This window comes from Corticium candelabrum, chromosome 19 (genome assembly GCF_963422355.1).
Source record: "Corticium candelabrum chromosome 19, ooCorCand1.1, whole genome shotgun sequence".
NCBI classification, from domain to species: domain Eukaryota; kingdom Metazoa; phylum Porifera; class Homoscleromorpha; order Homosclerophorida; family Plakinidae; genus Corticium; species Corticium candelabrum.
The window spans coordinates 904,884-932,543 of NC_085103.1; the positions used below are offsets into that span (position 1 = coordinate 904,884).

Here is a 27,660-nt window from a genome sequence, read left to right on the forward strand (position 1 = left end):
TTAGTGTTGCATTACGGATATGGTTGGGTATCCCAATTTTCCCATTCTCAAACTCCAAACGCTGCCCTTGCGGTAACATAATTGATAAATTTGGGCACCATCTACTGGGATGTAATCAAGGACAAAGCTTTACAACAAAACGTCATGATGCTCTATGCTAAGTGGTGTATAACGCACAAATTACAGATGATTGTCGTTGTCGTAGGGAAGCGAGATGTAGCAGTAGCAACGAAACAAGACCAGGAGATGTTTACCATCCCGTCAATATCATCATACCGTGAAGAGCTATTTCTCGCCTTCATTACCCATGATGGAAATTTATACCTTTAGGCCAAAAATCAGCATTCAATAGATTTTCCTTCTTATCCAATACAATTCGTACTCGATCACTAGCAGAATTGTGAATTCTAAACTTTAATATGCAATTGTCTAACATTTGTACATCATTTTCCCGCACAAATGTCTCTATCTTCTCTCTACTATTAACGTCAGCAAGATATCCGAGATTTAAATTCCAAAATTCTTTAGGTCAAGCAGTGGCAACTATGATCGCATGTTGTTTTGAACCACTAGTGTCTCTATTTTCACGTAGAGTTTTGATCTTTCTCCTACGAAGACTGTCAACCAATGCCCATTCACCATAATTATTCTGACTGTTATAAACTATTTGGTGCCCGGTTCAGCGTAGCCGTTGTTACTGAGTCCACCGTCATCACCAACCTCTTCAGCGTTCTTCTGTGCTTCCTTTTTCTTATCAGTCTTTCGGGCTGACTGTGTCTTGATGGCCTCTGCATTTTGTGGAGTCGAAATCAATGATTGTGACTACAGAACGTGACTTATAACGACACACGAACGACCTCGTGGGAGACTATTCGAGAGCAATCGGGACCGAAAGGCCTTAGGCATCATCCATCACACACTTGTATCTCTTTGTGGAACGTTAGGTCGCTGAGGTTGTTGGATGACAGTCGATGAATCACTGTAAAGATGCCGTTACTGAAATTGAGCCCGGTCAAGCCAAGAATTATTAGCACGGGATGCTTCATGCAAAATCACCAAGAAGTATTATTGTATAGTGTAGCAACATTAGATGGAATTAGCTACGTACACAAACTAGAGCTTAATGATCGTCTTTACCGAATAGATTTAAACACGTTACAATGGTCAACGTAGATGCTCGGTATTAGTGGCATGACAAAACTGTATTTCAAAGCACATCCTACTGCCACAGTTCTTTTCGATTCTGTTTTGGTCGTTTATGGCGGGTTGAGTAGAAACACATATGCGTTTGAGGCACACTAAGTCTTTGATATTGCACCGCCAAAACGACGTTTTAGCTACTATAATCAAATGACCGCGAAATTGTGGATAAAGTACTCGACTAGAGGAAAGAAGTCTTCTGGAAGAATTGTTTACGCTTCTACAGCAATTGATGCACAAGCAATGGTGATATACGGAGGAATACCATTTCCTGATTAGTTTATAGAATTTCTACATGATTTCCGGACTTACATTCTTTAACTTCTAAAATAAATTTTTTATAAACTTGGCAGAACAACAAAACGGATTGCAGTGCAGATTAATAGATGCGTTAGGACTTAGTACATCATATGCCATGTCACTAGTAAACATTGATGACATTTTGTATTGTGGGTCAGAAACAGGTTTCACGATGACAGATGCTTTTTATGAAAATTTCGAAATGGAAAGGTGCCTTTTAGATGTCTAAACACATTGTGCACATACTACCACTCAAACCACACTGGATGGGTGCAAATTCGTTATAAAGGAAAAAGCATAGAAAATCGCTGCTTTCATCAGTCACATGCTTTCGGCAGCAAAATGTTGCTTAAAAGAGGTTTCGTCAATACCTTTGCATTAAAGTTCAATAGCCACAGTTTACTTTTGAGATTAATTGTAAACAAGACAAAAAAGGCGGGTAGATGAATTTACGATCCGATCATTATCAGTTGGTTACAGCTGACCGCTCAACCACCGTCGCACATCAACGTATTTGGAACTTTTAGCATTGTGTGGAACGATCTTTTACTGTCTCTCGATAAACTTCCTGTAAAGTCAGTTGACACAATTTACAGCCTTAGCGACTGGAAAGTCTTCTCTTACTTTAAACCTGAATGTCCAGCATGTATGACAATTGCCCATCGGTCAGTTTTTCAGCTTCGCTTTATCTTTGCTCGCACACAAGACGAAGATTCTAGCAATTCAGCCAACTGCAGCCGATGTGAGGATAACAATTGTGGATACGGTACGTGTTATGTCTCACATCCGAGTCTTTCTCAAACAACAGAAGGATTGTGCACCACAAAGACCACGAGCTGCAGGACTTACTGACTAGTATATTTCACCTTGATTCTAAAGAGTTGAAATTACGAAAACGAATTGATAAAAACTGCCCAAGCTTACAAAGCAGAGTATAGATAAATGATCGTAGCCGTCAAGAAGCGCAAGGAATTGACCTGGAACTCGGTCGTATCGAGTCAGAGTTTGAGAGACAGATTGAAGTGATAAGAGCCATCAGACATCCAAACATTGTTCTTTTCTTAGGAGAAAGTCGGCATCACGACGATGGATGTTCGTTCCTTCTAGCAGAGTACATGCCTAGCTAGAGGATCACTAACAAATATGTCAAAAATGGTAAAATAAATTTGGAAGATAATTTGAAATTGAAGTCTAGCCTGAACGCAGCCAAGGGAATAAGATTTCTACACACACAACGCCCAACTCGAGTTCATCGTGATTTGAAGAGCAGCAATCTGTCGGTAGTAAACCATGAGTAGTGGCTGACTTTGAATCGGCTCGATTGGTGAAGGATGAAAGAATCAGTCAACAGGCAGTACGAGGAGCAGGATCACTCGACCTCACAACTCCACGTCTTGGTGCAGATTATCAGTTATCATCAGGTGTCGGAACACCAAGTTGGTGTGCTCCAGAGATACTGAATGGGCAAGGATATGGAAACCAGCTGATGTATAGAGGTACGATTCTAGAAATACTTTGTTGCATTGTAATCAATCAATACTTTTAGCATTTCCGTTTTGCTGTGCATATCTCTCTGCAACATTGTAGTTGCATATATCAATGTCGTCGTTTAAGTTAAACTTCATGAATCTTGTTAGTTGTACCAACTAGCAGTGACCCTTGAAATGAGATATCACTCGGTGAGGCTTACGTTTGTAATCTTCGAACGTACTTTAGGGTCTTTGCTGCCGGTCTTCTAAAACTCATTTTACAAAGTAAGATGGAGTGACCGCTTTAGACGTGAGTAAACATGATTTTCGGAATGCTTTAGCATTTTTGGGTCTGGAAATAGATTGTGGCAAACCAAAATTGCTTTATTGTAAGGAGAAGGTCTTTATTCTTCTCGGAGTTTGGCTTTCCACGTTTAATTAATGACTCTGGCTTCAGATTTTCAACTAAACTTTCAACTTTAGTTTCTTGCAATGCGAATGCTTTTTTTGAAGGTAGTTTGTATGCATTAGCTAATAGAAGAAAGACATGTAACCATAACATGCAGTTATATAGTAATTAATTAAAGATAGTCGTAAATCAAGGGCGTAATATGGCTTATAGATGTGAGGCATAGAGTACATGCTGCTACGAGACACGCCCGCATTTTATTGAATTTTAATTAATTAACTGATACCTTAGTCAAAAATGGCGCATCGAGACTAGAAACACGGTGGACAATTTTACTAAACGTTGGTGAATCCTTTATCTTAATTATTGTCTTATTACCAGATGAATTTCATATCTACAACATGCATATCATCATGGTATATTATATGTGACTCATGAGCAACACGAAACATACGTTAATTAAATTTATTTCTTGTATTTTCAAAATAAATACTCTGAGAGGTTACTTTGTTAATTAACTGACGTATCCAAGGTTGCATTATGATAAACGTTAGTTCCATAGTGAAGTGTATGTTGTGCAAGTCCATTGAGACTTCCTTGGCTCATTGTAGGCTTTAGGTAAGTTTTAGGGCATTAAGATTTTAGGCCACTGATACCGAACTAAAAGGTCCAGAAGCAACTGGTTACAAACGAGAGTAAGAATGTCAGAAAAATAATTGTCAAATTTTTCTATAGAATGCAAAAGAATGTCGGTTGTCTCGGTTCGTTGTCCAGCTCAACAGTTCTCTAACTATAAGTTAAACAGCATTTCCAACATTTACGTAGTTTAATTAAATTCAAGAAATTCTAAGACCATGCCTGCAAATGAGGGGCTATAGCACGGTCTAGCCCATGCCACGCTGTGCCCCTAGTGTACTCGTGTCTCTTTCCTAGTCGCTGTGCGGTAAGCGTAGTACTTCAGACTGATTTTTTGCACTGTTTTGCAATTATATTCAACTATTTACTGTTTTATATTTAGTTTTGGTATTTTAATGTGGAAAATTTGGTCGAGAGAACTTCCGTATGTTGATCGCAGTTTCCAATCTATCCTCGACTTGAGAGCAGGCGTTCTCGGTGGCGTCATGCCAAGCGTTCCACATGATGAACAGATTAACTACGTCGAGCTAATGAGTGACTGTTGGGCGTGCGATAAGAACTCCAGGCCAACGTTTCACGAGAATGCTATCAGACTGGGAGTAATGAGAGACAGTTATTGTTCCTTCGGCGAAAGATTACTTTACGCGTTACCGTTTGCTTGCTGGCATTAGTGTTAGTTGTTTGCTGAACACTAGCATACGATGCTGTTCTGCAATATTTTTTATATATAATTAGCAATATAGGCTGCGTTAAAACTGCTTCAGCTGATACTATTGTTTACTTGCTTGACGTTACAATGTTTTGCTTGTGTGCTAATTAATTAGATCAAAGCAAATTTAGAAAGCTAATGACTAACAGCTTGTATCGACATCATTAAATTATGTATCAAATTTGAAGTTCCAGCTGTCAGCTACGTCATACAACTGAACAAGTGGTGCGTTTGTCCTACTAAACTTGCCATACAGTACTTAAATACTTAGTACTTGACAAGTGGTGCTCGTGTCCTACTAAAGTTGCCATACAGTACTTATTACTTAGTACTTGACTACAGCTTGGGTACCAAGCATTGGATATCGAGCCGCTAAGTACAGAGTACTGGGTATCCGAGCGCCCTAATTCGGATCATTGCAATAAATATGGCAGAGATCTGTAATCTCTTACTATTTTCCTGCTATTCTCGAAGCAACCAGGCACCAGACCCAAATTATTTTCTTGGCGATTAATAGACTTGTGCGGACTTGTAGACTATCGTAGAAACTCATACTAATTATTTCATACTTCTATATTCTACGAACCTTCAGGCGTATTTCAAACTGATTATGCCAACGTACTTGGAGTTGATAACTAACTGGCTGCTCTTAAGCTAAGATTGCGGGCCTATAAGTCATCGTCGTTACAGACAAAGTTGGCATTCTGATTGCAAAAATCCTTTCCACATATACACAAAGAAGGTTTATCTGTAAACTCAAGAAAAACTTGTTTATTGTCACATCAAGTTGGCGTAATGTCAGATTAAATTTAACTATGGTTATGTCATACTTATATTTTAGTATCTTTTCAGTCACATCAAAGTGTTAATTAATCTTTGCATGCTGCTTTTAGCGGTATTACGTTTGATACGATACAACCTGTTAACCTGTTAGAGCTCTTCCAACATGCGACAAGCACTCTGGTGTATTACTTGATACAATGCAAAAACCCGTTGTGAAAATATTTATTATTACTGTAAATTGAATAATGAACTTTTAATTGAATAAGTTATGTATAAAGGACGGCTGTTTGTCTGTTAGTTTGTCTGCATGGCCATGAGTATCTCCGCCGCACCTGGTTCAATGTCCGCCGAATTTATTTCGCCCACGCCGAACTTATACAGGTCAACAGCGAGATTGTCGTCATAGCTGTCGTCTTTCGGGGTGTACTCTCGGAACAACACAATGTAAGTTCATGCCAATCAAACCAGCCTCCAGTCGCACGCGAATTTCGTTGTAACGGCGCATCATATCTCTACCAAATTCAAATTGATTAAACTGCCTGCTCTCGACCTCGCACAGTAGGAACGGAGCGCTTCGTTTAGCTAATACCGGTGCCGTCGAGAGAGACGAGTCATTTACAATTTCTTTGAGTATATCCTAGGCTGGCCTTTATAAGATACGCTTTCTTTTGTTTGCCCGTGTACGCGCTTCAAATACCTCCCACTTTGGTAGGCCTGTTAGCTGCATGTTACGGCAGCAACGTCTTCGAAGTGACCACGTCCAACGGTACTGTCGAAATGGATGAAGGAGTTGGTCTCGTGACGTGTGATTGCGTTATCCGACCGAGTAAGAAACTGCACGTGAACTCCAAGTTTCTTCTGTAAATATATCATTCTAAGCAAAAAACTCGCTGCTGATTTTCACAACTAAACATTGAGGTACATTTTAATTTTTTCCAACCAGATATTAACACAGCAGGCGACGCGCGTCCAATATGACTTTCGAAATAGCTGCGAGGCAAGACTATAACGCAGGTTTTCAGCTAGTCCTTACGACTAGAATGCACACTAGATATAAATTAATTAAAAGTACAAAAGACTTATAAGTATCTACGTTATAATACGCTTGTGAGTGCTTCCGTCCGTCCGTGTGTCACAGAGATTGCGTCATTTCTGCGGAAGTTGAGTCCCGGAAACGGCGTAGAGAAGACAACGCGAGCGAACGCGAATGCATGCGTCTTGCCATTAGCTACCTATGCTAACATCTCGGGACTAAACAGTAAAGTAGTACGTTTCTGGCTTTGTTAGAAGACTATCGACTACTCTTGCAATATAAGCGTCGAGAGAACAGTGCGAGCGTCCGTCCGTGTCACGAAAGTTGTTTCATTCTCCGCGGAAGTTGCTTTATTCTATGATTATTTTATGATAGAAACGTTTCCTGCTCTGTGATGTAGCCAAGCCACCTTACATAACAAGAACAACCCTGTAATTGTCTAATATGCAAAAGCAATTGTAAAATTTTCCACGCGTCCCAGCTAGCTGAAATAAAAATGTCTACACACCAATACATACACACAACATAACAGTCACAGCTGACGAGCCCAACTAACAAAATCTAGACACATTAAAAATGATTAAAATGATAGTGAAAGAACAAATTAATAAAATGGATCGTAAAATGTTCAGCAGTATAGCTCCACTAGTCATACAGTCTGTTGTCTTCCGTTTAGTATTACTAGCACTATCTGCCATCAGTCATTTGTATCCACTGATAGTTTTCGTCTTGTAGAGAGACGCTTTGAAGGCGTTAAGATCTTCTTGCAGCTTTTTACCTGTAGGAGCTTCGTAAAAGTTTGAACATCCGCTCTCTGACATTTTCACCAATGTCTCTCGACCGTTACCTTCGCCAGGCCCAAAAAGGCACGTGCTAAATGTAGCGTCGTATAGTTGAACTAACTCTCTAGTCTTAGCATATATAGGATCTCTGTCCGGGTCATTCGCCTCGCCATCGCTCAAGAAAAAGATTGCTGGTTTATAGTAAGTATCGTCTCCTTCCCTCAAATTTTGACGAGAAATTAGGATTGACTTTACCTGTTCGATAGCAGGGAGATAGTTTGTTCCGAGGTGTTTAATCTCAGTCCACTCAGTAGTCGACAGCTTTTGGCAAGCAGTTGCTACGTCTGCACTGTCTATGGTAACTCGTGCTTCGTTAGAGAAACATATTACAGAGACTATAAAAGTCTGCGATGTTTTGTTGAGTTGTTCCAAAAAGTTTATTGTGGCATTTTTTACCCTATCCAAACGAGTACGCTTCGAGCATGCTGCAGGGTGCGACATAGATGGGGTCGCCTCCAAATCTTTATCCTTATCCATCTCCCTAGTCATGGATTCTGACCAATCCACTAGTACAATTATGTGCTTGTGGTGACGACACCCAAACTGATGCCCATCTAGTACATGGCCGTCCACATCAGTGTCTTCAATAATGTCGTCGTGCCAACGTTCCATCTTGCAAAAGCACTCGCTGTGTGTGTTTGCTTGTATTTCGCTTTCTGATTTTGACGAGCAGTACGTTGGACACATATTAAATATTTCTTGCTGTTCTCTGTCTTTGCATGGATCTTCAAAATGAGCAAAATGTTCCCAAAATGTGCTATGAAGCACTTGATCTAAACGCTGACCACTTTCGTCTACTACAGTGTGATGGCCAGTGCAGATCTTGTCATCTCTTTTGCATGGAACAATGTGGAGATGACCTCTCCCGAGCCGAAGGCAGACATTTCCACACCATTCTCCCTCGCTGGAAGCTTCAGTATAACCTAATGAGTTTTCTATCTTTAACTTCTTGGCTTTTTGGTGTGCGTCGGTATTGCAAAGACCTTCATGGTTTGTGAATCGAGTAATGCGTTGTTGCCCATCTTTGACGGAGACTAATACTTTCTTGCAAAATGCATCACAACAAGGACAGCGTTTGTCGCAAAGGTGAATTTGACCGCAATAATGAAGTCCTTTGTGTGATATTTCACTATGGTCAATGGGTACGACACAAGGATTCGTGGACGCGTAACTGCGACCTGGACAGAGACCACCTTGAACGTTGCAAGTCTTATCGCAGTCGTGCTGTTGCTTATCGCATAGATGACTGTCACGGTTATTTAGATCATGTAAATGATCTTTATTTGCACAGCGACGCGAACATCCAGCATGTCTGCACTTTTGAACGCATTTTCGTTCACCACAGAAATGTAAGTCGCCGTTTTGCATTAGCTGGTGTTCGAATTCTCTGTCGCACAGCTTGTTGCATCCTACTTTTTCAGCTGAACAAAATTCTGTGCATTTGTGATTAGACCCTGGGCTACACAGGTGCAATTCTGGATGGTTTTCGAGTTCGTATGAGCAATCTCCTAAGCAACCTCGTGCCATAAACTTTGAACACTTTTCCGGACATCGATGCTCTGCTCTGTAGCACAGATGCTGGTTATTGTGCCTTGCTCCAAGGCGACAACGAGACTCTAGTGACGATTTCCTTTTGTTTTGCAGGCCAAACGCTATTACACAATGTGAACAGTCATGCGTACATCGATGATCGTATTCAAGGCAGTCACAGCCTTCTCCTCTTCCATTAGCAAAGCATTCAGTTGCAAGTTTTATGCAAGTTCTTTGACATCTTTCACAGTCTTTTTCACGGAGGGAGCAAGTTCGAGAACACAATTTCCATTGCTCTTGAAGGCGGTCAAATATCTCAATGCTGCAACGCTCTTTGAATTCATTCAGCGATGAAGTTACATCTTCTGAGTTTAAGCACTCACTTTGGGGTAGATTCTTTCCTATCCATTTTAGTACGCTCTTTTTTCGCTCTTCGAGAATACTATGTATGTAGTCTTCTAGACCTTTTTTCCATCGCGAATCAGATTCCTCGTCACGATTCCTTTTCTTCTTGAAAGCAGCAATTAATAGAACTAGTAACTGGTGTGTAACATTAACTTGTTTTCCTACAACATTACATAAACGAAATGTATCCTCTCTCGAACCTCCATGACTAACAACTACTAACTCATCTTTTGAAATTTCTGTAACTCCAACTGCCATTTTCTGCTTGACTTCACCTTCCATTTTCTCCAGAATCTGTTTGAGTCCCGTTACTGGAGAGTCAGCAAATGTATGCTTTCCTGTATTACAAAAACCGTCGTGTTTCTTAAAACAAATAGTCTGAGTTGCGGTTTCTGGAATCTGCATTTTAGTAGTACACAGTTTATCGCAGCCACAAGGACATTTCTGGTTGCAGTAGTGAACAAGTCTGCAGTAATGAGATTCTTTGTGAGAATGCTGTTTAGATGGAATGCGGATAGAACATGGAGCAGAAGTTGTTTCGGTTTTTTGGCAACGTCCTTCTTTCACAGAACAATACTGATCAACACAATCATGTTCATTTCCACAGAAATGGGATGACTGGGGCACTTCAACAAAGTGTAAATGATCCTCCACGCATAGGCGATCACAGCCCATTACTTCGCAACGATGAATGCACCGTCGGTTAGTACATCTGTGTAAAGTGTGACTTGAAGTGACATCGTGCTCGAACTCGAGATCACAAGTGTCGTCGCAGCCTGAGCATATTTTTGTACATTTGTGCTTGTTGCCAGCACTGCAAAGATGCCGATCGTGGTTGGTTTCATAAGCAATATTGCATATTTTCATGCAATTTCGTGCTTGCCATTTTGAGCATTTCTTTTTACATTTGTGACTAAGTTCGTCACACCTGTGTGGCACATTGACATCGTGCTCGGCTCCAAGATTGCAACGTTTAGGATTAGACAAACCAGATAAAGAGTTGAGACAGTAATCACAACTATTTGTGCAACTATGATTTTTCTCTAAGCAATGGCAGTTTGACGTGTCATCGGAACATATTCCTTTTAAACGTAAGCATTCTCGTTGACATCGCACAGAACTTCCTGTCTTTTGCCGGCAAACATTTCTACAGAGCGTCCATTCATTAATCAAATCAGAAAAGTAAACCGTTCTGTATCTTTTAATAAGACCATCTAACATCAACAAAAGTTGGCTGCTAAGACGTTCTCTAGCAGGAAAATTGATCTCAATCCAAGAGGTTACTCTAGTAATCCTCCGATCGATGACAGATTTAATAAAGCTCTGACAATTTTCAGTCCAGAGCTTGTCATTTCCTTTTCTACTTGTACGAAAGTTGATTCTGTACTGTCGTATCAAAACCTCAGCTGTCGATGGCAACACTGTCAATCTCATATTGACGGAATCTTCTAACCAGTCACAGAGTTTCAAACCAGCGTCGCAAAATCCTTGAAACTGATCATCTTCATCACCAACAGTCCTTTCAGGCTCTTCAAAACTGTGTAGATGCTCTGTGACAGCATCGTTTGTCATTGATATCGCACCTGTTTGTATGGCTTTAAGAACGCTTTCCGACAAGATTTCGATTGTTTCTTGAAACACTTTTACCGTACCATTAGAGAAGGTGTGTGCCCTAGTAGTGCAAGCTCCGTTGTGAGCATGAAACACGCGTTGACCTGTAGGTTCGTCTGTACTCTTGTTCAACCTTCTTGCGCAATATTCTGAGCATCCACATGGACATTGTTCATCACAGAAATGATCGGTTTTGCAATCGTGATGTCCCACGTGCTCTAATTGTCTTGTTTCTATTTCCAATGAGCACGGAAGCTTCTCATGTGACCCTTTGTTGTTACAGCGACCAACCTCAACCGAACACAGATATCCAACGCAAGGATGAGGTTTGCTACAGAAGTGTGCAACAGGGCCATGGAAGTGGTCGCTGTTGTGACAAATCGCATTGCATCCCTCCATGCAACATTCTACTAAGCAGCGTTTCTCGCCGCAGTCGTGTGCTTTGTAACGATCTTGAACGTGGCCCAAATCAAGACTACAACGAAAACTACAATCTGGAGCAGAACACTTTTTCATGCACTTGTGTTCAGCTTCACATTCGTGATCAGAGTGATTGTCGACAATGCTGCGTTGACAGTATATATTACAACCATGAGATATATCTCGTTTCCAACAACGTTGACTACACAAGTGTTTTGTTTTTCTACAGTCGTGATTGCCTTTGTGTTTGGCTCCTAGTCCACAACGGTTAGGATTTTGCGAATCGCATTCTCTTCCGCGGAGGCAGTAAAAGCATTCCTCGTCGCACAAGTGATTCTGCTCAAGGCAGTCGCAGAGGTCACAACCTTTTGTATTACATTGACATAGAACTGCAAGCCTGATACACAACCGCGAACACGGTTTGTCGACGCTTTCTCTGTGGCTGCAAATGGATTTGCAAATCTTCCAAATATTTCGGAGAGGCTCAAAGTAACGTGAATTGCATATTTCCCAAAAATTTTGCTTTCGCCGTTTCAGTGTCTCGTTGAGAGATTTCTCAGATGGAAGATTTAAGCTAATCCATTTTTTAACTCTCTTAATGCGTCTATCAATCAACGCTGAATAGAATTCTTGTAGTTGGAGTACCCACTTGGTGTCGTCCATGTCTCGTTTTCTTCCCATTTTACGGTATGCTTCCAACAACGATTGTTCTTGTTGCACGTTGACAGACAAAGTATTTCGACTAGTGCTGGCGGCTTCCTTCGCGGGTATCCAAATGCACAGATGTAGTTTTGGGTCTTGAAGAATCAAATACTGTGAGTCCGTCCAGTCTTCAATAACTGCACAGTCTCCTTCATGAGCGGTAAGATGTTCAATGACATTACCATCATCCGCAAGTGATTGGGCTCCAAATGCAACTGCATTTTCCATGTGTCGATAAAGGCGATCTTCTAGAAGGGTATATGTTGTGTCCTCGGCGTTTATAACACCTTTCAAATGTAAATTGGCAAGAATAGATTTCATCGTAATCACCATTTCGCTGTGAGGAATAGAAATAGGCGATTTGTTATCAATTTCTTCCTTAACTGCATCTAAACCTTTATAGAAGTGCTTACTAGTCAAAGGTCGCTGACAAATAACAACGCAGTCATCAAAAAGTTCTTTTCTTAGTTTGTCAGCGTCGCCAACTATTTCTGGTTCATCTCTAGAAATGTTTCGAATTACACTAGACATACGATTCTTAATTTTCTCTTGAACTTCGCCTACTGCTTCCTCGTCACGGTGACTTACATCTTTTAGTACAAAACACAAAGTTCCATTGAACAACGCGTTGCTTCGAAAATTTCCTGTAGAAAGACGCTGTGCTGCTTCTTTGAGAGCTTTACTTAAAAAATCGATGTCATTCCCTTCCACGCGAATTTCGTTTTTCATAACCACGACTGAACTAAGAGCTGCACCAAAACTGGCCATTAGACAATCTTCTTGAACCGTCCGTTCTTCGGTGCTACGGCCTTCGAAATCAAGAAGAACCAAAAGCAAATCTGGTAAAACCTTGGCGCACATCCAAATCCCTTCGGTACATCGCCATCCAGAGGTGTCAAAATGAGCACCTGCAAGATGATTAAGAAAATAACTTTTCCCCGTGCTTTGCTTTCCTTGTGCAGAAACTACTTTTATGGGCAGTTGCTTTCGTGCCGCGTCTGCAAAAAGTGTTTCGACCAAACCAAACGACATATTCGGAACCATTTGCTCAATACTTGCATCATTTTCAACAACAAGTTTAGACCCGTCGGTCTTTACCGGTACGAGACCACGACTTTCAATTCTAGCGATCTGTGCTGGGACAGTGGGAACGAGTTGACGTATCCAGTCCCCGAGAGATACGGCTCCAACGTTCAGCTGTAATTTTAGTGCATCGGCTGAATTAAAAGCACTGATATCTAGCTTGATTTCGTCTACTTTCTTGTGCATGTTTTCTTTTGTCTTGCACAAATAGTCTTGTATTCGTGTTCTCATGCTCGATGTGACCCTGGAAATAAAAGACGTGCTACTGTCATAAACTGGAAATGACAAAGACAAAGGTTTCACAAAGGTTTCGTAACAGTGACGTACAGAATATTCGTCAAAGATAGTTTGGAACCCTTTCATCATGTCTGCAGGGCTAGCAACCTTCATTCCAGCTTGTTTAATTTGTTTATCATCAGCTGCAGTCGTTTTCCTCCACGATACTAATTTTAAAGTGTGAGAATCTATTGCGGTAAAGTAGCAATGACCGTGTAACTTGATAATTCTCAATGTTTGCAAATGAACATTTGGCATGTCTATCTTAGTAGCTCCTAATGGGGATACACGTGAAGTTTCGATTTGCAAAACAGTGCAACTGATACTATTGGAATCTCCGTGAGCACATACTAATTGGGTCGACGAGATGCTGCACAAGTCGAGTAGGCTGTCCGGTAAATCAAACTCTCCAACCACTTCTTTTCTGTTTAAGTCGGCTATTCTTCCTCGACTGCGACAGTCTATAATGAGAAGTCGATCGTCTTTGAGGAACTCTTGAAATTTTATTTCGTCTACCTCTAAATTCTGTCGAAGTGGCACACAACAAACTTGTGGCAATTTCCTATAATCGGTAGCCATTTTGTAAACGCAAACTTCCTTCTTTTCTTTGTCGTACCAGCCGATAAGTTTACGCCTAAACGCAAACGCTGTTGGCACAATTTTAAAGAAAAAGCGAATTGGTCGTTTAAAATTCATCACACGACCACCAAATACAAATACTTTATCACAGTCATTATTACTTCCTCGAATAACTGCTATCAAACACCTTTCAGATGGTGTATCCACACAATGAAGACACAGTAGTTCTTTAAAGTTGATAAATGGAAAATCAATTGGTACCATCACCGGAGATTCAACTGTAGCAAATTCACTTGAGCTTGCATGGAAATCTGCTCGTCGCATGCATTCCAGTCGAAGTGCCGTCAATGTTTCGGTTTGAAAAATTGCGTATCCTTCGTGACCGTATGAAGCTATCAAATCAGTTGACTTTGATACATCAAAGGGTTGCAGCAAATTGCACTGAAAGTCTGGCACCAACTTCATATCATTGCTAATGCTCAACATCTTCTGAGGTCCTAGCCTTTTCTTATAAGCTTTGGGCTCTTCGTCAGATTCGTCTTTTTCTTCTTCGTAATGCGTTTGTAACTCTTTGAGTTGAGTAGAGTTGAAAACTACATATATGTGGGTAGATAGTTCTCGTAAGTATCGAAGAAATCGTACAGAAAATTTATCAATTCCTGAAGCTTTATCTATTCTTGACTGTCTTTGCAAAAACATAACGAACAGAATGTCTGGTTCAGCAAAAAATGCGTAAAGACCGCGAGGATATTCCTGTACGTTTTCTTTTAAAGAATAAACGGATTCTTCAAACTTGCAATCTTCACAGAGGAAATGCACAATTTCTTCATCATTGCCGTAAATGCCGATCACTTTCAAGCAAATATCGTCAAGCTCACTAAGTACTAGCTTTGATGGATCTGCTTTTGCTGACACTTTATTGGGTGCTATCTTGTGGCATAGACGTACTACCTCATGCTGTTGAAGTACAGGCTTTGATGTAACGCCTGTTTCAGTCTCTTCGTGAGTTACCAGTACAAGCTTGAACACACCAGGATAGATTTTAGAATTTAGACCTTTTGGAATTGGTCTTCTAGTCTTCACGGGACTGTCATGTTCATCATCTGCATGAATGAGACAAAAGATCGTAGGTTATTTACACTAAAGCTTGTAACTTTCGACACACACGGAGACACAGAGACAAAGACACAGACAGACAAAGACACAGAAACAGTCACAAAACACACACACACACACACACACACACACACACACACACACACACACACACACACTCACACACACACACGCACGCACACAGAAATGGATATGCCCTTCGGAAAGTTTCGAAGATAGCAATGCTGCCTATTTCTAGGTAAGGACCCCGGCGCTACTCGGAGTTTTAGGCCGCGCCGAGGAACTCCTTAATCTGCGGCCAGAGCATCCAAGGGGCAACAACCTGGTAACCCACATTCTGGGCTTAATTCAGAGTTATCGTATGGAGGCAACTGGTCTATAATGTAGAATTGTGGGTGTGTTGTTTTTGTGGATTACCATCATTCTGTGGTACAAGAAATCACACTAGAAATGTGACTTCTGGTTGGTATCCTAGTTGCGGTTTGGCGCAACAAACTGGTAACCTTCTCTCACTTTTCACGAATGTAGGCATAGGTGATGCTAGCGTGGCTGATTCTGGGGAGTGCGATAACCATTCATGTGCAGCTCTCTCAGTGGAAGTAGAGCAACGAAGTGTCAGATCAAGAAAGTGGAAACGTCATGAAGGCAACTGGGCTAAGATCGCGCGACAGAAGCAGCAAAACTCAGGCGCTGAGTATCAAACTGCTTGGGGAATGGGAGCTACAGCAGATGACTGCAAATGGCCAATAAAATGCTTCCAACAGGTAAACAGCGAGTACAGGCAGCAGATATTCGACGAGTTCTATGCACTTGATTCTCGTGATATCAATGTTCAAAACAGCTACCGAATGCTGATGATGACTTTTTGGATTGAATTCTTGTTATTAGTAACTATGCCCCTGCAGTGCTGATTTAGTAAAAAGCTTTCATGAATATGTAGGAAAAAATTAAGTGGTTTGTTGTCTTTTTAAGCTTGAAACTTCCAGCTGCATTCCAAAAACTGAATCCGTTTTCTCGAATTTGATGTCAATGTGGGCTACCATGTTGTTGCACTAAGCCTTTCATTAATTTTTACCTTCTGGCAAATAGACGTAATAAAGCGGGAAGGTGTTAAAATTTGTTTTGTGTGAAGATTACCAACTAAATATCACATTTTACCTGTGCATAAATCTTCATCTCTTGGTATATCTTTGGGAGAAATTGTGGAACCATGCACAGACTCATGAGATGCATCAGGTGTGGTGTCACTCTCCGAAGTCACACTTGTCTGATTGTCATCAGCTACAATACAGTAAACATCTGTTACATTATACTGCTGCATGTGGGCATGCAGTCAGTTAAGAAAGATTTAATTACTGCTGCAGCAATCTTAAGCTGTGATATATTTCTTTACAGGTGCTATGCAAAATAGAAATGGACACAACTATACAAAATTATAACTGTATTCTATCCCTTGCTTTGAACACATCATTAATTTTGGTGACTTAACCGTGCCTATGTGAATTAATACAAAGCTAAATATTCGGGTGTGCGAAGATAAATTTGGTTGTACCTTCTATATCAACTTTCTTAAATAGGAAAGTTGCAAGACTTGATGCAATTATGAGATAATAAGCAGCAAAAGTGTTGAATTAGAATAGATTAGTTTTGTTAGAAGAAAACCCACTAAATAGAATTTCTTACCTGTATCCAAATTCTTAGGTCCTAGTATAGCGTCAAGAAGATCAGCAGACCCGTGCAAAGTCTCATTAGGTGCTGCAGGTCTGGTGTTGCTTTCTGATGTTGCACTTGGTTGATTGTCACCAGCACCTAAAATACAGAAAGTATGTCTTATACTACACATGTATACTGAATGTGGGCAATCAGTTTAGATGATACATATAGTTACTGCACACTGCAGCAATTTCAATTTGTGATTTGACTCTATCCCTTAGTTTTAGTTTTAAGAAACTCATCAATTTTGTAATTTACTGCTACTACATGTATGTAAATTGATGCAAAGATACAAAATTTTGGGGCAAAGATGTTTGTGTGGAACATCTACATGTGGAGCAAGGATTTGACGGAAAAAGGGATCTCTAAGGCTTTGGACTTCGTGACCACAAAAGTGGGACTCAGAAAGATAAAAGCACTGAAATCTAATCCACAGGTCAAGAAAGTCCTGCTAAAGCGTGGCAAAGAACTCGTCGACAGCCAATCCTGTGTTATCTTGAGCAATATAATTGCGGGTAGTGGTGTCAAATGATTAAAGTGATTTTTAGGTTATCCTATGATATAGCAATGAAATGTCGAAAATCATATTCACCTACTTACTTGTGTTTGAGCCTCCCACCGAGGACGAATCGATCACCGAGTCGAATATCTTCCCAACGATTCCAGCAATGTGAACAAGCTCTGAGAGCACAAGTGAGAGACCCAATATCTGGATGAATACATGCTTCATCGCAAAGCGGTACGCAAAGTCCGAGACAAGCTGGTCAAAGTGGGCCGTTGGTAGCAATTACACCGCCACAAATGGCATCACACTTCTCAACAACGGATAGTCGCTCTTTCGATCTATCCAATACCAAATCGACTGTCATCTACTCAAAGAAGTCAATCAGTACCTACCTCAAGCCAGCACGATCATGAATTTGGTCTAATTGTCGAACAACTACGCTAGAAGTACAGTGACCAATATGCTGTGGTATCACGATTCCGTCAAGAGTGGTGCGAAGCCTAACCAGTTTGGTGTTCTGCAAGGAGCTTTGTTACCATCGGGCACTGTGGCTGATGGTGCCAATCCAACCAGAGCTCAAATTCGTGCTCTAGATTTTGCCAATACACTCAGAAATCCCAACTACAACATGGGATTTTGCAGTATGCAAGACATCACAATGGGCTCAAAATCGGTCACCGTGTTCCTACCCTTGAATGCCATGTTGGGATCCCATCGGGATATCAACACGGTTATTTTAGGAGTAAACCACACCTACATTATAGACAGAAGTTCGCCCGACAACTATATCCATAGAGCTGGCGCTGCGGCTGCAGGCAAATTCAACATCCAGTATCTGTCTGTACGGATGCCCAAGGTTTGACAGTCGCTCTCCATGCGGATGCATTTAGAGGCTTCTGCTGGTGGCAAGCGCTCAGCATAGTCTCTACTTTGAGCAAGTTAGAGTGTACAAAAATCATTTTGGAGCCGCCAAATTGAGACCCACTCGGAGAGTCACCAGTGTTGCCAGCGAGCAATTACCTCGACACGTCTTTGTCGTGTTCGCATCTGTCGAGCGAGATGGGAGTCAACTCCAGAACAACCAAGTCTTTGACAAAGCTAAGCTGACACGGTTGAGCATGCACGTCAATAGCAGACAACACCTAAAAAGAGAGATCGGAACAAACTTTGCTGAAGCCCCTAGAAATGACTCGAGAGCATACATGTTATTCCAGGAAGTGGTCACAAAATATTCTGACACGGATTCGGGAGGCCAAGTGGTGGTAGAAGACTTTGCAGAACTCTACCCGATCATACGCGTCGACTTGTCCGAGCATAGGGAAAGGCTGAAGATGGGCATGGCCAACCTCCAAATACGATGACAGTTGGCAAGCAACTTTAGAAACCTAGTAGACGACGACGATTTGGCATATCACGTCTATGTGTGGTATTGAGTGATCAATACATGACGTTGGAGGAGAGGGAGCGATAACATGAACGTGATCGTTTAATGTAACCTATAAATACAGACTTGAGTTACATCAAGTTTGGGTTCACTCTGACGGCCAGTCAGAAGGAAGCGTTAAAAATGTCCTTCAGAAACATACGGGCTACACCTTAGGATTATCTCACTCTCAGTTATCGGGAGGTGATGTTTCAAATATACCACTCAAAGGCAAAGTCCCAGCAACAGAACATTGATTTGAAACTCTCTAAGTCGTAGATCACTAAAAATGGCGGATCGATCGGCTCGATAATTGATCAAATTGCACCTAAAATCCTCAAACATGCCCCCGCGGTGATCAGCACTCAAAGTCTTGCTGCTACATCGAGTGCTATCTCTGGAGCTACCAAGAAAGATACGAGTCGTAATGGTGCTGCGACCAAAAGAAGAAGAAAGGCTGCTACCACCGAGAAAGCTACCAGTGGTGATGGTTAAAGAAAGACTCCGAAATTGAATCCGACACCTATGCGGACAAAGAATAGTAGGATAGTGCTGAGAACGACGTGTCGGGTGTGTGGAACCAATAAATCCAGATTTATGTCGAGGCAATAAATAATCGAGGGTCGTGGATTGGGTGGAATTATATCTCATATACTGCTCATCCGACTGATACTCAAAGGGATATTAGTTAGTGGAGCCGGAAAAGGTTTGCATTTACCTGGCACGATGGGTGGAGATAAAAAAATTAGTATGGACGAACCAACTCGCCGAAGAACTTCATAAACCTGCGAAACGGTGGTTTTTCCGACTGGACGTGTCAGGGTGGCTGGTGTGGACGATACGTGGTCTGCAGATTTGGTTGACATGCAGTCTTTCTTGAAATGCAACGACGAAATCAAATATCTTCTCAATGTCATCGACGTGGTCAGCAAGTACACGTGGTCGATTTGTATACGTGATAAAACGAGTAAACCTATTGTAGAAGCCATTGAGGCAATACAGAAAGAGAGGCCTAGGAACCTGTGTGTAGATCGTGGTGGTGTGTAAAGTAGCCATGGATTGCTGGTTAAAGAAAAATAATATTCACAGCTATTCCACCTACAATGACCGTAGAGCGGTAGTGGTAGAACGATTTAATAAAACTGTGAAAACAAGAATGTGGAAGTACTTCTCGGCCAACAACACCTACAGGTATGTCAACGTTTTGGATACCATGTTGAAAAAATACAGTACCTCCCATTACAGATCTATACGCATGATGCCCACCAAAGCCAGAAATAACGAATCCTTTGTTTGGAATCATCTGTATGGCGATGAAATATCAGTGAAACAATCAAAATTCAAAGTCGGTGATCGTGTTCGAATTGCTAAGAAGAAGACGACCTTTGAAAAGGGATGCACACCCAATTGCATCGAAGAAGTATTTGAGGTCGTCAAAATACAGAACACCAACCCCATTACTTACAAGATCAAGACTGGAACGAAGAAACTATAGATGGCTCCTTCTATGAACCAGAGTTAAAAAAGACGTCCCAAGACGTGTTTCGTATCGAGAAAGTGATACAAAAAGGATCGACGAGCATTGGTCAAATGGAAACGTTATCCCGATATGTTCAACAGTTGGTTGTCTGTAGACTTTAACACCCTTGGATAAGATCTTCAATAGTATTCCTTAGTTGCTCGTAGTTAATTAGTCTTTTGGGTGGTGTGGGCACATCATTGGGATTGCTCTGGAAGACCAATCCGTTTGAATATCTTGAATAGAATAAAATCCAATACGATGATTTTTCTTGGTTGAACCTATGCCATATTCTCTCTATCTGTCAAATTCTCATCGCGACCGTCCTCTTCTCAGCCTCTGTGAGATCGAAGCGTTCTAATTGTTCGTTGAGGTGGAACTTGAAATTGCATTTGGATCTTTTGACGTAGTGGGTGTTTATGATGTGGGTGAGTCTGCTCAATCTGAATCAATAATGGCCCAGATGTAACACAATTCCACGATGTGATTCCCGTCTTTAACACATGTCATGGCACATTCAAGGTCGGTGGCGCCCCATCTACGGCATAGAATAAAAATCCAAATGTGACCGTACCCGGCGACATGAGCCATTATAGTGTCAAAGTCTTCACCACCCCAATCGTGACACAAGCACACTATAGATTCGCGACAGTTGCATGGAGCAGACACCATAGCCCAGTCGACGTCGGTGGCTTCCAAATCACGACATAGTCGCACGATAGATTCATGGCCTTCTTGTCCGGTCGATCTCGTGGGCGCCGCAATCGACCATACAGGCATAGTCTATGTATGCTGGACAATAACGCCATAGTCCGGTCAATCTCGTGGGCGCCGCAATCGCGACACAGGCAAACTATGAATTTCTGACTCTTGCATGTAACACACACCATAGCCTTGTCAACGTCAGTGGCTTCCCATTCGTGACATAGTCGTACTATATTTTCGTGGCTACCGCTGCTGCCCAGGTCATGGATTGATCGAAATTGGTGACAACCCAATCCCAACAAAGGCGCATGATGCTTTATTGACCACCATCTGCAACCATAGCATAACCCATAGCATAGCCGTGTCAAGATGGGTCACTCCCAATTCTTCACATAAACAGACAACCTACTCGCAACCACCTTCTGCAGCCCATACCATGACTTCGTCGAGATTGACCCTGTCATAATCGCGACACAATCGCACAATGTGAGCATGACCTCCGTATGCAGCCATGTTCATAGCTTCTTGGATGTGAGTGCCAGCCATGGTCATGACTTTATTAGGAGAAAGAATATGCTGGTCTGCAATAAAATCTTTCCCTGTCGGATGCATTAGAACATCCAACCAATAGACTCCTAGAACTTTCTGCGTATGCACAGGAAATTCGGCAAGAGTTGATCCATTATAACGCACCACTTCATGGCGTGTGATGTGTGTCATAATTCCGTCGGCTGTGCTGCGCTAACTCGTCGGCTGGGCTGACAAATCATGTTACCACAACTAATTTGCATCTCATCCCAGCCGACGACAGCGTGTCAAGTGTATCATAATTCTGTCGGCTGGGCTGCAATATCATATTATATGCAACGTACTCATCCTAGCCCATGGACGTAGCTCACATAAATTGTGTCAAATTCTCCTCGGCTAGGCTAGCCTAAATTGTCGCACTCGTTGGCTGGCTAGTGTAGCATGTTCCACTTCTCATTTGACATCTCAGCCCAGCCGACGAGAAGCACATCAACTGTGTCAAATATGCCATCGGAAGTGAGGTCGCTGTTGACAATATGGGAACTGCAGGGAATGGGTTCCAATGACACATGCGCACGATACATCAGTTGCAGATGGACTTACAACTGCTACTCGCGGCTAGATCGATCACAAGTGCAATTGCTCGTCACTCAAATGCACGGGAAATTCTGCAAGAGTTGATCCGTGATAACGCACCACTTGAGCAGTGGCAAGAATTTGTAAAGGTATCGCCATGGTATATATAGTTTGTTGAATAGGAAGCAATTTTGCTACCTCAAGACATATGTTGGACTACCTATAATGAACTGGCAGAAAACGCAGAAATATTGGTAGCCGAAAAATGGGTATCCGAATTGCAAAGTCGTGGTTGCAAAACATTTTTTGCATTCTTATAACAGAATGGTGTGTTCGACTTACATAGCTGTATGAGCTCTAACCGTCCTATAGATAGACACACAGAACAACAAAGGTAGATACCAAACGATAGACAAAGAGAAATACAAAAATACAATACAAAAATACAAGAGGGGACTGACTCTATCATTTGGTTTTGGTTTTGAGAAACTCATTAAATTTTGAAAATTACCGGAACTATGTGAATTGATAAAGTTAAATTTTGTTGGACACAGATATATTTGTGTCGAACTTCTATATCAATTTTCAGAAATAGAAAGTAAAAATAAATTAGACCTTTCAGCAATTTGAAACATTTGTGTCGAACATCTACATTTCCAGAAAATAGAAAATGTGAAAAAGATTTAATAAAGCTTGGGTTTGGAGCAACAACCTGCTAACCCACATTCTGGGCTTAATTGAGTTATCATATGGAGGCAACTGCTCTATAATGTAGAATTGTAGGCGTGTTGTATTTTGTGGGTTACCATCATTCTGTGGTACAAGAAATCACACAACAAAAATGACTTCCGGTGGGTATCCTAGTTACAGTTTGGTGCAACAAACTGGTAACTATTTTCTCACTTCTCTCGAATGTAGGCATAGGTGATGCTGGCGTGGCTGCTGCTGGTGAGTGGCATTCATGTGCAGCTCTCTCAGTGAAAGGAAAGCAACAAAGTGTCAGATCAAAAGAAAGTGGAAACGTCGTGAACGCAGCTGGGCTAAGAACGAGCAACAAAAGCGGCAGAACTCAGGCGTAGAGTATCAGACTGCTTGGGGAACGAGAGCTACAGCAGGTGACTGCAAATGCCCAATAAAATACTTCCAACAGGTGAACAGCGAGTACTGGCAGCAGATATTCGACAAGCTTTATGCACTTGATTCTCGTGATGTTCAAATGGCTACCGAATGCTGATGACGACTCTTTGGATTGAATTCTTGTTATTAGTAACTATGCCCCTGCAGTGCTGATTTTATTAAAAAGCTTTATGAATATGTAGGAAAAAAATAGTTTGTTGTCTTTTTACACTTGAAACTTCCTAACTGCACTCCAAAAACTTTAAAGACCATTTTCTCCATTTGATGTCAACGTAGGTTACCAGGTTGTTACACCAAGCCCTTCATTAATTTTAAAATTTCAGCAAAAGACACAAAAAGCGGAAAGGTGTTAATATTTGTTTTGTGAGAAGATTACCAAGTAAACAACACATTTTACCTGTGTATAAATCTTCATCTCCTGATACATCTTTGAGAGAAATTGTAGAACCATGCACAGACACATGAGATGCATCAGGTGTGGTGTCACTCTCTGAAGTCACACTTGTCTGATTGTCATCAGCTACAATACAGTAAATATCTGTTAGGTTATACTGCTGCATCTGGGCATGCATTCAGTTAAGAAAGTATTTAGTTACTGCTGCAGCAATTTCAAGCTGTGATATATTTCTTTACAGGTGCTATACAAAATAGAAAAGGGGCACCACTATACAAAATAATAACTGTACTCTATCCCTTGCTTTGAACACATCATCATTAATTTTGGTAAATTAACGGTGCCTATGCAAATTAATACAAAGCTATATTTTCGGCTGTGCGAAGATAGATTTGGGTGTAACTTCTATATCAACTTTCTTAAATAGGAAAGTTGAAAGACTTGATACAATTATTGAGATAATAAACAGCAACTGTTGAATTAGACTAGTTTTATTAGAAAAAACACACTAAATAGAATCTTTTACCTGTATCCGAATCCTTAGGTCTTAGTATACCGTCAACACGATCTGCAGAAGCATGTGATGTCTCGTTAGGTGCTGCAAGTCTGGTGTTGCTTTCTGAAGTTGCACATGGTTGATTGTCACCAGAACCTAAAATACAGAAAGTATGTCTTATGCTACACAAGTATACTGAATGTAGGCAGTCTGTTTAGAAGATATACTTATAGTTACTGCACACTGCAGCAATTTCAATTTGTGAATCGAGTCTATCCCTTAGTTTTGGTTTTGAGAAACTCATTAAATTTTGTACTTTACCGGTACTGTGTGAATTGATACAAAGGCAAATTTTGAGGCAAACGTAAATTTGCGAAACTTCTACATTTCCAGAAAATAGAAAATGTGAAAAAAGCATTAAACCTTACATAAAGTGGAAAGGTGTTAATGTTTGTTTTGTGAGAAGATTACCAACTAAATAGCACATTTTACCTGTGTGTAAATCTTCATCTCCTGGTACATCTTTGAGAGAAGTTGTAGAACCATGCGCAGATTCATGAGATGCATCAGGTGTCGTTTTACTCTCTGAAGTGACACTTGTCTGATCATCAACAGCTACAGCAGTAAATACCTGTTAGGTTACACAGCTATAGACTGCTGCATGTGGGCATGCAGTCAGTTTAGAAAGTATTTAAGTTACTGCTGCAGCAATTTCAAGCTGTGATATATTTCTTTACAGGTGCTATGCAAAGTAGTAAAAGAGACATCACTATATAAAATTAGAACTATACTATACTCAATCCCTTGTTTGAAACACATTATTAAATTTGGTAAATTAACGGTGCCTATGTGAATTAGTGCAAAGCTAAATTTTCTGGTGTGCAAAGATAGATTTGGGTGTAACTTTTATATCACCTTTCTTAATTAAAATAGGAAAGTTGAAAGACTCGCTGCGACTGAGGTAATAAACAGCAAAATTTGAATTAGATTAGTTTTGTTAGAAGAAAACACACTAAATTGACTGTTTTACCTGTATCCAAATCCTTAGATCCTGGTATAGCATCAAGACGATCTGCAGAACCATGTGAAGTCACGTTAGGTACTGCAGGTCTGGTGTTGCTTTCTGAAGTCGCACTTGATTGATTGTCACAAGCACCTAAGATATAGAAAGTATGTGTTATACTACACAAGTACTGAATGTGGGCAGTCAGTTTAGAAGACATACTTATAGTTTCTGCACACTGCAGCAATTTCCATTTGTAAATTGATTCTATCTCATAGTTTTGATTTTGAGCAACTCATTATATTTTCTTGGGCTAAGATACATTTGTGTGAAATTTCTATACATGCATCAATTTCCAGACAATAGGTAGAGTAAGAAAGGATTAATTAAACCTTAGAGCAATTAAATTATAAAGCAGGTGTTAATGTTTCATGGGAAGATTACTAACAAAATAATACATTTTACCTGTGTGTAAATCTTCATCTCGTGGTACATCTTTGATAGTTATTGGAGAACCATGCACAAACTCATTAGATGCAGTACGTTTGGTGTTGCTCTTTGAAGTCACATTTGCCTGATTGTCAACAGCTGCAATAAAGTAAATATCTGTTAGGTTACATGGTATATACTGCTGCATGCACAGTGGGCAGTCAGTTTAGAAAGTATTTAGTTTCAAGGTGTGAAATAATTCTTTGCATGTCCTATGCAAACTAGAAAATTTAACTTCAACGCTATCCCATAATTTGTTATCGATCAGTAAATTTGGTAAATAAGCGATGCCTATGTAAATTGAAAGAAGCTAAATTTTCTGTTGTGCAAAGATATATTTTGGTGTAACTATTGTATCATCTTTCTGAAACTAGGGAAGTTGAAATAGAAGAGAATGGATATGCGCCATAATAAGGTCTTTCTAACCCATTAAACTAGGGATGTCAATACTAAATACGTAAAATCTTGCATCTCACCATAGCTAAGAAGCAATGAGAGCAGCTGTCTTTTAGTTGTAGTTCAATGAGCAGCTGGTCTTTTTGTCTAATTTCTAACGCACTATCTGACTGAATTTAGTAGTGTAGAAAACAGTTGGGGCAAATGGTATGCATGTTAAAAAGTTGAGCCCTGACCAAGTGATCGAGGACACAATAATACATTGTTCTTTCAATGCCAGACAGCAGCTTAGCTATGGGAGGGGGGGGCGAGGGAACAGACCTTGCCAAAATTTGTCAATACCGACATGAACTTGTAATACGGTTGGGATTGTTCGGGTGTAGTACGTCACTCGATCCATGTTTATGTGATAACTGTGGAAGCAGTGAATGAACGGCATTCTAATAACAGTGGAATCTAAGCTGTTCTACACTACAAAGTAGTGCTGTTGTATACACGATGGTAATTCAACCGATTTCGAGGATGAATTTGCAATCAATGTATACATACATGCATGAACACATATATGTTTGGTTTGTCTGTCTCAGTATAAAACGTTTACATTGCAATCATACTGCATATACAGCAATTGCTATAGGCAGATTCCATTCTCACACTAAAAGTGGTCTCCAGTCGTAACTAATGTCTTGTCTTTTGCAACTGATTTCCCATCATCTCTATTTACATCCTCCTGGAAAAAGGAAAACAATAAAACTAGGCCCTACGGCAACTGAAGGTGTCCTTACTGCTATAGTTCCAATAGTTGTTTTAAAAGTGTAATCTGTTCACCTTTCGCACAAATCTTCCAGATCTTCTTAATTAATTAAGCTTGGACAGCAATTGCGCTGTGTCGTGGAGTAGTGGGTGTTGTGGTGTTGCTGGTCTTCTGTCACCTGGCTCACGTTTCTTCTTGGAAATAATTGACTGGATGGATCTGGACACTCATCCTCTGCCGGCATGCACAGTGTCTTCAGTGTCCCAGTCGATTTGCTGCAGGAGTAGACTTCCTGATTTGCTGACTGTTTCTACGTTATTGTTTCCTGTTTCGCCCCAGCTCAAATACGAGTGGTCTTGGAGTTTTGTGCTCTTGGACAATAGTGGCCGCCTGCCATTTGTTGGTGTCAGGTGGAAGACACATAATCACCGAGTCTCCGGTTTTAGGTGTAGGCCGGTTCTGCTGTGGCAACGAATCTCAGTTTGATTGCTTATGCTTGGTCTGAGTATACTATAGAATCCATCTGGTAGCGTGTTTAGTGGCCTCCTGCCCATCACCCTTTGAAAAGTTGAGATGCGAATTCGGTCAAAATTCGGTGAGAGGTGCTACGTAGTTGAGCAGAACACGCGCCGAAATCGATGAATTCGATTCGTATTCTGACGGAAGCGGTAGCGTAGCGGAAGTAAGGCAGTATTTCCATCGGGTGGAATTCGGTCCGTATCCGGAGTATGCGGTAGTTGTTCGCCTCGAATTCTGGCCAAAGAACAGGCAGTAGTGATTCTCTTCGAATTCGGGCAGAAGTCTTTGAATCGGAGAGTACTCCAGATGCAACGCGCAACCATCAGATATGCAAAGTATATCCATTCATCTATCTACTAGATCCACTCCTCTGAATCGATGCGATATACTCATACAAGAT

The 27,660-nt window shown here is 40.9% G+C and overlaps 1 protein-coding gene across 1 annotated transcript; it reads right to left on the reverse strand.

The window, feature by feature from the left end:
* Positions 1 to 6,951: 6,951 nt before the first annotated feature.
* On the reverse strand, positions 6,952 to 26,387 carry LOC134195231 (uncharacterized). Its single transcript, XM_062664232.1, has 9 exons — positions 26,309 to 26,387; positions 25,568 to 25,690; positions 25,130 to 25,255; positions 24,592 to 24,714; positions 24,130 to 24,255; positions 23,607 to 23,729; positions 16,787 to 16,912; positions 16,262 to 16,384; positions 6,952 to 15,090 (listed from the first exon to the last, which is right to left on the reverse strand). Exons 1-9 carry the CDS (start codon positions 26,385 to 26,387, stop codon positions 7,241 to 7,243), a joined length of 8,799 nt encoding a protein of 2,932 aa, XP_062520216.1. The 3' UTR covers positions 6,952 to 7,240.
* Between the last annotated feature and the right edge of the window lie 1,273 nt (positions 26,388 to 27,660).